General features: G+C 33.6%; 1 protein-coding gene across 3 annotated transcripts in view; it reads right to left on the bottom strand.

Annotated features, from left to right (window-relative positions):
- The window catches only part of CNTN1 (contactin 1), a gene marked incomplete at both ends in the record, with an annotated part of 158478 nt that overhangs the window by 100720 nt on the left and 43122 nt on the right, over positions 1-14636 (bottom strand). For all 3 annotated transcript variants that reach the window (XM_082635858.1, XM_082635859.1, XM_082635860.1), the window contains one exon: positions 749-869. In XM_082635858.1, the coding sequence (XP_082491984.1) occupies positions 749-869 (121 nt within the window). The remainder of the gene's footprint in view (positions 1-748; positions 870-14636) is intronic.

Below are 14636 nucleotides of genomic sequence, written 5' to 3'. Positions count from 1 at the left end.
AATCCTAGGGTATTTCCGTGGACTAGTTGGTCAGGAGGAATGGTGAGAGATTAAAGCTAAACAGGCCGAGGTCACCACACCTCATGGAACTTCTTGGGCACTTAGCTAAAAGGAATGATCTTCATTCTGTAGGCAAGGAGTAAAGAGCCGATGAATGATTTTAAATAAAGTAAGGCATGTTCTGAGCTGGCCTCCCACCTATATAGCAGAGGCCAGTAGCAAAGGCATTGTATTTTCAATAAGCATGTATTCAAACACATTCTCAATCATTTATAAGAACAAAAGCACTAGTCTGAAAATCAGCAACAAATAGAAACACGATACATGTACAAATCATTTTTTATTCAAAGATGATACTGGTAAATGTATAACACTTGAGGTTATAATAAACAGCACCAGTATATTTTTCCATAAAAAATAAAAAAGGAAACAAAACTCTACTCAACACATGAAAACTATTAGCAGGGACTGAGAACTTCTGGTAAGTACTAAGTTTAAAAGCACAAACATTTAGTAGGAGGTATGTGGTGTAAGTTGCTAAAAAATACGTAGTTAGTAAAACAAACAAAATCAGTTCTGTTTACTACTTGGCTGGCATAAATCAGTCTTAGACATGGGTGAAGAACTGTTCTCAAAGATCGAGACTCTAGATATATAAGAATTCGTACCAGAGTTACCAGAAGATTATACATATTTATGTAAGTCAAATAGCTTTGGTTTTGTGATTCCAAAATGTTGAAACTCTTACCTCGAACAACAAGGTCAGCTGAGGCTGAAGAATTGTCCACAATTGTCTGAGCTGTGCACGTGTACCTCCCAGCGTGTTTTAGCTGGGCATTTCGGATGAGCAGCTCCCCATTGGAATCCAGCTGTCGGCAAAAACAGCACTCATTCAAATCAGTACATTTTTTTCACCAACTAAATGGTATTTAGGATATGAGAGGTACATTTTCCCCTAACAAAATGAACACCTGTTTTAGATGTGCTAACTGTCTGTGTGTTCTTAGGTTACTCAAACTCTGGGCTTTGGTATCTCAAGTGAAAAATAGAGTGAATTACCTAAGGTCCTTTTTAGCTTTAATGTCTTTAGTATTCTATTATTTATATAACCAGAGGGCATTTTGAGAGAAAACACAGGATGAAACTATTTCATTGGTGTCTTTTAAAAAGAAATGTGAAGGTCCAAAAATCTTGATGCTGAATATCAATGAAGATACATAAATGCTGTATGTCTAGGGAGAATTATTAATTTGGTTATGTAAAACCAATCTAAACAACTAATTTCAAGACGTGCCACAGTTCATTTTACAAAGATACTAAAAGTGTGCAGAAACTGTCAAAATGGACAATTCTACTAACATGTTCTGTTTTGGCCAAATATAACCTTATGGGCAAGGATTTTTATCTTGTTCACTGCTCTATTCCCAGTGCTTAGAATAGTGTTTAACGTATGTTTTTTTTTTTTTTAAGGAGGCTTGAGGGAATTTTGCTGTGAATGATAAGGCACCATCCCAATGCAATTTCTAAAAATAGCTAATATTTATCAAATGCCTCCTCTATACAGATCCTGGGATTCTCTTCTGAAAACAGTCCTATGAGATAGGTCCTATTTTGTCCATTTTACTAAAGATAAAAGTGAGACTTAGAGTAGCCAAGTAATTTAACTATGGTTACTCGGTTTGCTTGGTTGGAGGAGCATAACATAATCCATGCTCATTATCTCCAAAGTACTCTCTTAAGAGAAAATTTGGAAAACTCGATTTTTAAATAGACATTTGGTTTTCCTGAGAAACAAAAATATTGATTTACTATTGCAATTATAGATATCCAGATAGATTAAAGGATGAAAAACTAATTATTAGGTTAATATTTCACATAATAGATGAAGGTATTGTTTCTGTTATATGACAGACCTGCAAATTTTAAAATTTTGATTATTTAATGACTATATGTGGAATAAATGCTCTGCTTCACCGTTGGTTCTGCTGGTGGCCCCTTCACATATTAAGTTCCCTGCCAGTCTTGGAAAGTATTTGGGTTGCAATACTTGCTTGATTAATAAGATTAATTAAAAATAATAACGTTATCATCTGAGCAGATTGATTCAGTTGGTTGTAATAGGACACTACTATCTCCATATTAAGAACTGGTCAGTGGCCACACACCTTGTTCCTTGGTTTCAGTAATTAAAATCTCTGTAAAAATGAAACTAGTGGTCATACAATTTAATGTTAGTTGGGGTCTTCCTGTCCCTTGAGGTCTAAGATTGGGTAAAAATCCAGTTTCCAAGATTTCTTCAAATTCCTAAGGTAGGGAAATTCTTTCCTTCTGTTCTCTTGACCAAGGAGCTCCAGACCAACCCTTTCTCTATTTTGCCATGAAACCTACTAGCATGAAATATTCCCTAGTAAAATAGGTGTACTGAAGAGTTAAAGGTCATGGAATTGGTTGTATCCCACAAAGTAGGGCAATTATCATCCACTGTACATTTCTATTTTTAAAAATCCTGTTGGTCATACTTTTACTAAGGATTTCTCAGTGACCTTCACCTCTCTCTGTTCCCTATCATCTTGTTGGCACTCACTCCCACTCCCATATCTTACCTCTCTCTGCTCTTCTCTTCTTTCCCTTGGAAGCAAACAACTATTCTTCTTTCCTCATGTTAAGCTGCTTAATTATTGGATGGTTGCTTGGATTCTGCCAATACTTCTTCCTCAAACCCTTATTTTCTGTTTTTAGCTTTTGCGTTTCTTTACCTCTTACCCCTCAGTCCATTTTAATTTGGTTCCCAACTCTTCAACTCATTTTACTTGACTTCTAATAGCATTTGACCTGCCTTCCCCAAACACCCAACTTGTCTAGTCATCTGTGACAGCACATTTTCCAGAAAGTTTGAGAAAATTCTTAACCTCTCATCTTCTTCAACTTCCTTATAATTCCATCATAAGTTATTGAATTTATCCCTTCCTTTTCTTCAACACTTCCTCTGTTCTTGTCCAAGCTACCAACATCTCTCACTGATCTATTATGTTTTATTTGGTCATGACCCTCACCCCTGTCCCATCTATTCTTTTCTCCACTTAGCACCCAGGGTGACCTTTAAAAAATGCAAATTATGATCAAATCATCCCTTTCTATAAAAACAAGCTAAAACCTTTAAAAATGTTCCACTTCTTGGAATAAAAGCCGTAAGTGTTATGATAGTCAACATGGCTCCATTCTCTAAATTCTGTCCAATATTCCAGCTCAACTAGTGCCACCATTTCACTTACACTCTGCTCTCCAGAAGAACATTCCCTTTTTAAGACCTTAAATGTATCTTGTTGTCTCCTATCTCTGGTTCTCCAAGGTGTTTCCTTTCCTGGAATTTGATCTCTTCATACCCCACCCTCTTACCACTATCATCTAAATAACATTTACCCTCCCCCACCAATATCAGTTCAAATCATTTCCTTAAACAAGTCTTTCTGTTTTCTGTTGTTACATTTTGCCATAGTACATTTTACTTAATGTGATATTATATATCTCATTTACAGTAAAATATTTTTGCAATTATATGATTAAAGTTGGTTTCCCTGAAGGACTGTAAGTTTTATGAGAGGAGGAAGCATGCCTGATTTCTTCAGCATTGTATCCCTGTGTTACATGTGTACAGCTGTATGTGCTGTATCCCTAAGACCAGCACGGTCCCAGGGATATAAAAACACCAAATATCCATTGTTTGAATGAATTATTCAGCATGCTTATTAAGACTTCTGGCATCTGCTCTTAAGAAAATACATGTTTACTTCTTTTCAGGTACAAGCAGAGTTAGGATAACAAGTTCATATAGCCCATCACAATGGCAGAATTTTGTAAGCACATAATGAGACATTTTGATGTCAGGATGAAGTACACACTCTTGCTACCTTTTTTCCCACTTCCTGTGCCCCAGAAACTTACATTTTACCATATGTTCTCTTTCCTGCAGACCTTTGTACATATTACTTGCATTGCCTGGATTCTCCCATCTCCCACTTCTATCACTTGGCTAACTTCAAGTCATGGTTTAGATGCCCCTTTCTTCTCTAGAATCCAAAGTCCTGGTTAAGGGCTTGCCCCTTGCATATTTTCATTTTAACTATCCCTTTCTATTCTAATTATTTAGTTGTTCATTTCTTCTACTAGACTGTAATTCTTTGAGGAAGGGACTAGGTCTTATTTATTATTACATACAAATTATGTATTGTGATATCTGACATACAGGAGGAATTCAACAAATAAATATTGAATAAATGAATTAAAATACCTATTAACTAAAATGTTTTTATTAAATTTTTTTAGTAATTTCATATGATTTTTCAGGTAAGATAATGATATTATAAGGTAAAATAGCTGAATTGAGAACAACTATTGCTATCCATAAACCTGAGATCAGCTATCAATTAATAATATATTTCAAATTACTTGTAAACTAATTTCATGAGTAAATATAAACGTTTTAGGAATAATGTGTAAATTTATAGAGAAAAGAATGCAGTACACATATAAGAAAATGGACACCTCTAAGTTTTTCAATCACCCATATTTGTTGTAAAGAACTAGGCCTTTACAAATTCAAAATTTGTAATACAAATCACGAATTTACAGAGAGATCTGCCCTTTCCCTCAGCTTCTGGAAGGTAACCTGTAGTATTCTTTCTTTGCCTGGGTGTCTTGGGTCATACTGAATAGTTCCAACCATGTGATTTAGGGTGGCAGTTAGCCACACCTGTATAGTTTTAGAATAGAGGCTGACCATGACAGAAAGACTAACATTGTGACTTAGGTTAGGGGCTTTGGGTCATGTGTTATCAGTCAACCTAGATATTGTTATTAACCATTTGGGCAATCAATCAATGCCTACATGATTAAGCCCTGGTTGAATCTCTAGATATCAAAGCTCAGGAAATCATCCCTGGTTGGCAGTACTCTATGCCTACTGCCACAGACCAAAACTGATAGAGTAATGCATCCTGACTCCATGGGAAGAGAACAATGGAAGCTCTATGTTTGGTACATCTTCTGGACTCTGCCCCATGCATTTCTTCCCTTCATTGATTTTAATCTGCATGCTATTTGGGTAATAAATTGTAACCATGAGCATAATAGCTTTCAGGGAATTCTGTGAGTTCTCTCTAGCACAAGGAAACTGAGGCTGTTTTTGGCAACTCCTGGAGCTTGCAGTTGGTTTCAGAACTGAAGATGGTCTTGAGGACTCTGCCTGATTTTGTAGTTGGCCAATTCCACATATCATACTAAATAGAATTCACCTAAGGGGGGGTAAAGAAATATTATTTTATTACCTATAGCTCTCTTTTTAAAAATATTTAAAGTAGGGGCTTCCCTGGTGGCTCAGTGGTTGGGAGTCTGCCTGCCAATGCAGGGGACACGGGTTCATGCCCCAGTCCAGGAAGATCCCACATGCCGCGGAGTGGCTGCGCCCATGAGCCATGGCCACTGGGCCTGCGCATCCGGAGTCGTGAGAGGCCCGCGTACCACAAAAAAAATATATAAAAAATAAAATAAAATATTTAAAGTAAGAAGAGAGTAAAGTTGTGTATATGGGGAAGGTAATAATAAAAGAGTTTTTCTTGAGCCATTGTAGATGTGACACATATTTCTGAGAAAATTTCTAGTGAGAAAAAATAAAATAATATAAATTAATTATAGTAAAATAAAATAACTTAAACACTATATATTAATAAAACAGGCTGCTTTAATGTGCTTTAACATCCTTAAAGTTCAATACATCATAGTACTGAACTTTGACATTAAACATTAATGGAAAGATATTAAAAAATATTTTTAAACTATTATGACATAAGATAATAGCTATATTTGAGAAAGAATAATGTTTTCATAAAATGAAAAGCACTTAGCTCTATTGCATGGTTTTATTATGTGAACTCACTACTTGGGTTGCTTCATGTATCCAAATGAAAGATAATCCTGTTGCTAAACTTCCACTATTTCAATGAACCATGGGATTAGATTGGAATTTAAAAAATAAAATACTTCAGAAATTAAAATTTAAAAAAATTCAACCTTATAATAAAAAAATGAAAGCAGAAAAATAATATAAAAATAAACAATTTGTGACACCATAATTACCCTTTGTAAAATATTTGAATGCTGTACACCTAATAATCTTCTTTAATGAAATTGCTATAATTTTCCCCAAAATCTCAGTTTGAAACACAGTGCTGTTTTTATGTTCACTTATTTAATCCTGAGAGGAATAATGTGGTCATGCTTTTCATACTTTTCACATGTAATGAAAAACACAAACTATTTTGTCTTAAAATATCATATTAAAGTTATACTTACTGAATCTTCAGAATAATCTCCTTAAAAACTTTTAATTAAGCTATTCTAAAAGTTTAATGCTAAACTCATTTTAAAAGTTAGCCTTAGGTAGGACTTAGGTAGGTAATGATAAGCTGATTTGCATAAAGCAGTAATAAGTGACTTTAACATTTATTCTCATTCGATCTATATTTGGTGAAGGTGTGGCACTGAAACACCTCAAAAGGAAAGTAAAGAAAAAATATTCTATATAATTTCCAATAGAGTTGTGTAGGTATAAAAGCTTTGCTGAAGTTTTTATAAATGGCACTAGCATTTTCCATACCTCAGGAGAAGTTGAGGTTCTCAGTGGTCGACAGAACGCTTACAAAGCAAGTAAAGATCATGGCTCTCAGCACATTCTAGCCACAAATTAGATACGAATGCTCTCTATATTTTCACTAAAAACCACAGCTTGGCTGAATTACAAAATGCTTCCCTGCATATGAGGAGAGTTGAATCACATACTGGAAATTGTGATAGCACAGCTCAGGGATGTTCCAAAGTGTATATGTGGTTTACCACTTAGAAATTTCCCAAGTTTAAATCAAAAGACTTCCAAAATATAAATGCCTATTCCTTCCTTTCCACTCCCCCATGAACTAACTTTGAAAAATCAGTCCTGCAGTATAAATGAGTCTGAATTACTAAGTTGTATTAACAAATTCAGTTAATCATAATGAACAAAGAAATATGCCATAAGGTATATACAAGGTCTATATAAAGCTTAGAGGTCATAATGGCTCTACAAAAACATCTCTTTTGTTCCATTGAAGTTCAGAATGAAGAGACAAACGTGGAAGACTGGAGGAAAGCATAGCCTTTAAAGAGAATACTCTAGAAACCTGTAAGCAAAAAATTATTAAGTATGTATGATACATGATATATCCATGAAAAATAAACATTTTTCTTTTTCCTTTTTGGCTTGCTAGGTTAAAGAAGGAATAACTGTAGCAAATGAATCGGATGCAACTGCAAACTTTAACACCACCATCACCAACACACGAGCAAAAAAAAAAGAAAAAAAGTAAGGGTTTTATAGGTGCCAGGGACTATTATAAATACTTTACATGTGCAAATTCACTTATAACAACAACCCTGGGAAAGGGGTATTATTCTTAACTGTATTTTAGAGATGAGGACACAATAATGCTGTAACTATAACCACTACTACTGCTATCACTGTTGTGTTAATAGGATATTATTACTGCTGCTGCTAATATCAATATTAAGATTGCTACTACAACATCTGCTATTGCTACTGCCATTGCTGTAGCTACTATGAACTCCTACTAATACCTGATCTAGCTTATTAAATGCCCTTAAGATGCCTTGCAATGTGCTAGCTACTTTACATATATATTTCCTATTTAATTTTTATAAGACTCAGGGAGATATGTTTAATCTTTCCATTTTACAGATAAGGAATTTTAGATTTTAAGTTAAGCTACTGGTAGAAGGCTCAATAGTTAACCTGTTTTCCCTCAGTTAAGCTGTTGCCAAAGTAGTGTTTCATGGATCAAACAATTGAATTTAGGTTCATAGTTTGGTAGGTAAAAGTGGATATTTTCTCATAACAGGAAAAATACAATATGTTATATTTTCTTTCTTTCTTTCTTTAATTTTTAACCTATTTAAATGCTCAAACATAAGAAAATAGAAAGAATAGTACAATGGCCACCCATATACTAACCAGTTAGATTCAACAGTTGTAAACTTCTTGCCATATTCACTTTATCTAATTATCTAGCTGTCTATCTATTGTTGAACCCTTAAAAAACAAATTACTGATACCATCATAATTCATTCATCAAAATATTAAATTGAATCTCCAAAAAGGTAAGACCATTCTCTTAAATAATCACAGAACCATTTTCACACACAACATAATTAACATTAATTTCCTAATATGATCTAATATTCAAGTTAGTGTTATTTTAAGTAATACATCAGCATTAAGTTTGCCTGAATGTAAAAAAAAGTTAAAAGATATAACTTACAAAATCGTATGAAAATGAGTGTTATCATTACAAATATACACACTTAAATATATTAGGGAAATAGTTTAGGATAATTACTGAGAGGTCACCACGTACTTACACGATCAATGGAGATGTTGAATATCCCTAAATTTGGCTATTTTGACGGCTGAAGAGCTCAATTTTGATCAATCTGACCATTTTTAATTAAAACTCACAAGGAAGGAAATTTTCTTTTCGATGTCTACTAAGCATTTTAAATGATGGACAAAACCATCAAAGCCTTGGGTTTAGAACCCATATTTTTGAGTTGAAAGAAAACTTGAACACTGTTTAATTTATATGGTTTTTAAAATGGTTTCCATTAGCCTTAGGGTTCTGAAGACCTTCATGGATCACTTGGTAGAAAGAAGGGATCAGAATGGGATGTGTTTTGGGATAGGAAGATGTGAGAGGCCCTATAGTTAAGGTTTTGGTCTCCTACACATGCTCACAAACATGGGTACAATTTCTTCAGTCAGACCAACCTTACCTTCATCTTTGATATTTATTGGGGTTCTAATTTAAATTTTCTTTGCAGAAAGAATTCTGCTGCTAAAAACTTTCTGTTGCTGTTTTTCAAAACTTCTGCTGTGGCCCAACTTCCTCATATGACAGATGAGAAGCCTGAGGCACAGATTGACTGTTTTGCCCAAGATCATACAACTTGTCAAGGGCAAAACAACAACAAAATTCCAGGTCTTTAGATAATGTTCTGTTTTAAAAACTAGCTTTTCAAAAAATTAGTTAGCTTTTTTGGAATATGAGAGCTAATGACAAAATAGTATATTTCTAGTGTGATATAGTAAATAAAACATCAAAATTGACAATGTAAAATTATAAAATAAAATTCCTAAGACACCAAAAGTTTATATGTTTATTTCCCCTTCTTTTTATTTTATATACACACTGTATTTTGCAAGCATAAAGAGCCAGAATAATTATTCCAGTGATGATTAAGTATGCAAGGAGTTCTATGTAAAACAAATGGGACTTTAATTTTGAATGAATTTTTGGAAATTTCTCCAAACCAGTACATTTCTGAAGAAAAAAGACTTGCTGCTATATGTGCTTAATTCCAATTATTTAATATTATCTTTGCCAAATGCTTCCTAAAGGCTAAACTCTGGGAGTCTCTGCTAGAGAATAACTTTAGCTGGCGTGATCTCTGCCCTGGAAGTGTGATGATCTAGAAGAAGCCAACCCAAGTATAGATACCTGTAGGGAGCATAGGTGCCTACCTTCCTCCATGTTTACTGGTGGAAAATAGCAAAATAAAATAGAATAGTTAGGTGTAAGTCAAGTTTTATTAGGGTAATGAAAGGGAGGTAGAGAAAGTTCAGACAGAATGAGGGATGATAGAATTCTCTTTTCCAGTTAATTACTCTTAGTAGAGAAACAATTTGGGCACAGGTAGCGTGCCTTTGTGGGTTTTGTGTGGACCACAGAACTATGTCAGGGGACATTTCACATATTTCTTTCTTTCTCCCAAAAGTTAAGAGTCTTGAATTTGCAAAACACATGCAATCTATCCTCTACTACTGATACTATTTTGAAAAATGCTTTATCAATCCTCTTATAATTTCTTTTTTTGTCTTCAGCACTCTCATTTGCTCAAAATAATATAACTTCTCTTTACTTCCAACATACTATGCTTAAAACTTTTCAGTCCCTTTATTCTTAAGTCTTTTTTGTTTTTTAAATCTCCCTTGAGAACAGCATTTCTCAATCTTGACCCTATGGATAATTTGGACTAGTTAATTCTCTGTGTGGAAGACTGCCCTTGGCATTATGGGATATTTAGCAGCACCCGTGCTAGACAGGTGCCCATAATACACCACTTGCCTGCAGTTGTGATAACCAAAAATGCCTCCAAATATGACCAAATTTCCCTAGGGAGAAAAATTGTTCCTGGTTTAGAACAACCATTTTAGGACTTACATCATCTCACTGTGCCCTCTTGGTTTTCTGTTGTTTCTTCAACTCTAATTTGATTCTTGTCTTAGTCTGGATTATGGCCTAACACTCCTTTTCTGCTGTAACCTGTTGCCCCATAACTCCAGACAATCTTTACCTTCTTGTTCAATGACAGAGAGACAATGAAATTGAAAAAAAAAAAAAAAGACTTCTGTTTATTACTGCTTCTCTTTCTCTCTTTTTGCATGCACAGAAGAAAAACATCTGTTCAAATTCTGTTCTTCTAGAATGAGATACATGTTTCAGATTTAAACACATTTTTGTGACATGTTCAGTAGAATTAATATTTTCTTTCAGCCTTAGGGTAAGAAATCTGTCTACTTTGGTTTTGAATGCTGTCTATACAGTCAGAACAAATGCCTGTCCACACACCTGCAAACACACACACATAACCTATCTCTCTAAAGGAGATCACTAAGAACTGCCTAGAATTTTATAGTTAGACAATCTGAAACTCTGTAGACTTGACTTACAATGTAATGTAAAGGTTACTAATCGTGTAGGGAGAAAAAAGTAATTTGGATAACTTTGAACATAAAAAGTTCATTAAACAAGATTATAGAATAAGTTAGGAGTTGAACTGCTGTTCAACTGCTGTCTTATAGTGTTTCAAATAATGGGAGGGAGGTTATTTAAACAGATATAGACATGAGTACTAGTCAATGGATTAGAAACAAGTGGTGAAGACCACAGGGTCTACAATCAAACCACCTTGGTTTCAAATACTCTCTCTGCCACCAGCAAGTTGTATGACTTTAGACAAGTTACTTAACGTTTCAAATTTTGTTTCCCCATCTCAGAAATTGAGAAAAAAGTCACAGTGATATGTGCTCCATAGAGGACTGCTATGAAGATCACTTGAGAAATACATGAAAAACATTTAATCCAATGCTGGCTAAACAGCAAGCACTCAGTAAAATGTTGACTATTATTACCTCTCCATTGCCCTCAGCAAGGAAATACCTAGGATCTTTTGTCTCAAACTAAGTATCCAGTAGAGCAAGCAGTGCAAAATATAAATCATGAAAAATGAGATCTATAACCAGAAAAAAACTATCTGGCAAAAGCTTCTGAAATTTTCGATGTAGAATGATTGCTCTATTATAAAAAGTATTAGTAATAACCACTTACAATCTGCCAGATCTTGTGCCAAGAACTTTATAGGCATTCTCTCATTGAATTCTCACAAAAATATTATGAAGTAACCAGTATTGCAAACCCAATGAAGTAACCTGAATGAAATAAGTGAATTACTAATAAAATTTTACAGAGGGGGAAATCTGAAACTTAGAGAGGCTAAATCACTGACTCTAGATTAATCCTAATGAAGCCTAGAGCTCTGCTTGTGGCAAAGCCTCTGGACAATTCATATGACAGTTATGAATTCAAAGCAGGTATGTAAAATCTTCTAACTGAACTATAATTTTATCATTTATTTGTAAACAGAAAAAAAGCTATTATAGCAGCAGTTAACTAAAATAATGGCTCTGACAGGGAGAACTGTCAAATAGTTGAAGGAAAATGACTCAAAGTGGGTGTCAAAAGTTAGGTAGCTCCTGAAAAAAAAATTCTGCTGATCAGGTACCACCATGAGAGAGGCATAAAATGATATATTACAAATACATATTTTTTGGTAGATAGTCTTACATCCTTTATAGAACAAAAGGGATTATAAATTAAATTGTTAAGTAAAATGACTCTGCTTTTGTATTTACTCTAAACGAGTAAGTAGCTATTGAACTGGAAAATCAAAATAGAAATCATTTTATATTTGGACTTGAAAAATATGTGTCTGCCATATAAATTTGATAGAATAAAATAATGCCAGATAAATTACTTATAAGCTTATTGTATCAAAGCTCCAAAGTTATGAAATTTGTAATTCATATATATATGTATATATACATATATATACTTAACATCAACGCATAAATTCAAGTTCAAATGAAACATTTACTGACCCTAATTACATAACGATGTTGAACTCAGTGAACATTTATTGAATAGTGAAAGAATAAATAACATGACAGGCAAATTAGATATTTAACTTCTTAATATTTTTCTATAATCGGTATTGTTTACTTACAACTTTAAAATTAATAGCTACATTTTAAAGCTAATTAATTCAAAAGGGTTTTACATAAAGCAGGATCATAAATGTAATAGAAATGTTATTTATATATTTAAATTTTATAGGTCACTATAAATTCTTAAAAGAAATGCACATCTTCAAAAATATATAGTTACTTTTTTCCTGATAATTATATTAATATAATTGGAAAAAGTATAAAGAAAAAAATTTAAATCACACATCTTAGATATAATTAATTTGATATAGATATATTAGATATATATTAGATATATTATAATTATGTATATAATAGATATATTATAATTTGTTTAATTTCATAAAGCTTCAAGTTCCAAGTAAGTCAGGCTGTGAAATTTGAAACCCTATGCACGGTTGCCACAGGGTGGTCAAGATCAAGAATAGCAAGCTAAACTCACAGCATGCTTGATTATTGAATATAACGTATTATTGAAGCCAAACTTGAAAATAAAAACTTAGGTTCTTAAAATTAAAAATTTAAATTTTTATGTCTATATTCTTCATGAATTAGAGTTTCTGATATTAATTTTTAGCAATTAAAATTATTAAAACATGATGGAGATAATGACATCAGTTTTGTTAACTGTGATAGCTACCAAGTCATTTATATTTAAAATTTAAACTCATAGGGTAGCTCTAATTTAGAGCTACCCTATGCTTGTCTTTTTCTCTACAAAAAGTGTAAAGTTTTTTTTTTTTAATGTGTAACACAGGCAAAATTATTTGTCAATAAATTTTTAAGGAATTTCACATGTGCTTGTCTTTTTTTCTACAAAAAGTGTAAAGTGTTTTTTTAATGTGTAACAGAGGCAAAATTATTTAAGTCAATAAATTTTTAAGGAATTTCACACGTTCTGATTCCTTCCACTGCCAATCACCTTGGTTTCTCCAATGTTTGATCCATAATTTTCAAGATAACCCTTTCAAAAAGAATTTTGTCTCAATCCACAGTTGTCATGACGTCAGTCCACAATTCTTTTAGTTGGACTTCTTTGATCTCCAGTGGAATATGGACACACTTCAAAATTCCCCACCTGTAATCTTTAGGATCTAATTTCCTCAAGCAATTTACTTTAGGACCATGTTTAGGGTCAAAGGAGATGGATCTGCCTGGCACTGAATTTTAGACACCCTCTAAACATGCATTAAGTTCAAACCATATTCAGTCTTAAGCTATCACACCTTAGAACAGTACAGATCATTGGGATATGCCAATACCCAAGATAAAAAGTTTGACAGTTAGGTTTTTCATAGTTTATTAGCAGCTATCTTGAAGTTCTTTCCCACAGATCTAACATGTATTTCTCTCAGTAAAGGAAACCACACAGTTACTCTATGAGGCGTTTCCAACAATGTAGGTCTGCAGAAAAAATCCCTTTGGGATAGACCTCAACAGTGCCTGTGTTTGTCTTATTCACTGTTTTATACATCCTAGTGCCTATCACTGTTCCTGCTGTGGTATGGGTTCAGTACTATATTTTTAAACGAACAAGTGATATTCAATAATTACAATGTTGCCAGAATTAAATAAAATATAGAAACATGATTTAAAAAACCAAAAAATTATATACTGACATATTTGCTAGTGCAATTTGAATAACAGACAAATGCAGGCAGCAGTGTTCCTTCCTTCGAATTTGCTTTCCCCAATACCTGCCATCCCTGTTATGTTTTCATTCACTGAGCTTTAGGTTGGAAGAGCCCCTCCTTCTGAGTGCTCTATTAGTGACCCCAGAAGCAATTACTAGCCATTAGGACTATCTTCCGAAAGGTGGATCAGACACATAAGGTGTTTTACTCAAATTTGTGTGGTACATTTAGCAGTGAAGTGTGACTTTGAAGTTTGCTTTAAAAGAGGAGGATGCAAGGGAAAACTTCATAAATCTTTCTTAGGTTCAAAAGGCAGAATTAAGTTTAATAATTTAAAATACATTTCTTATCTGGGTTTTTTAATTATTTACAGAGTTAAATCGACTTGTCCATCTACAAAGTGCTAAAAATGTGTCTTTGATACTTTTACTCACTGAAGTTGCATACTTAACCAGTGAGTATGTTTTTTGCCGCTGATTGTTATTATGCTGCTTATTTGGTGGAATGAAGCTGAAACTGAGCCCCTGAAGCCAGAGTATGGGCTCAGAGTCAGGGTCTGCTCTGGCTTCCCTGAG

This window comes from Mesoplodon mirus (genome assembly GCF_964341445.2).
Source record: "Mesoplodon mirus genome assembly, chromosome: 11".
NCBI classification, from domain to species: Eukaryota; Metazoa; Chordata; class Mammalia; order Artiodactyla; family Ziphiidae; genus Mesoplodon; species Mesoplodon mirus.
This window is presented reverse-complemented; position numbering and strand designations above follow the sequence as displayed.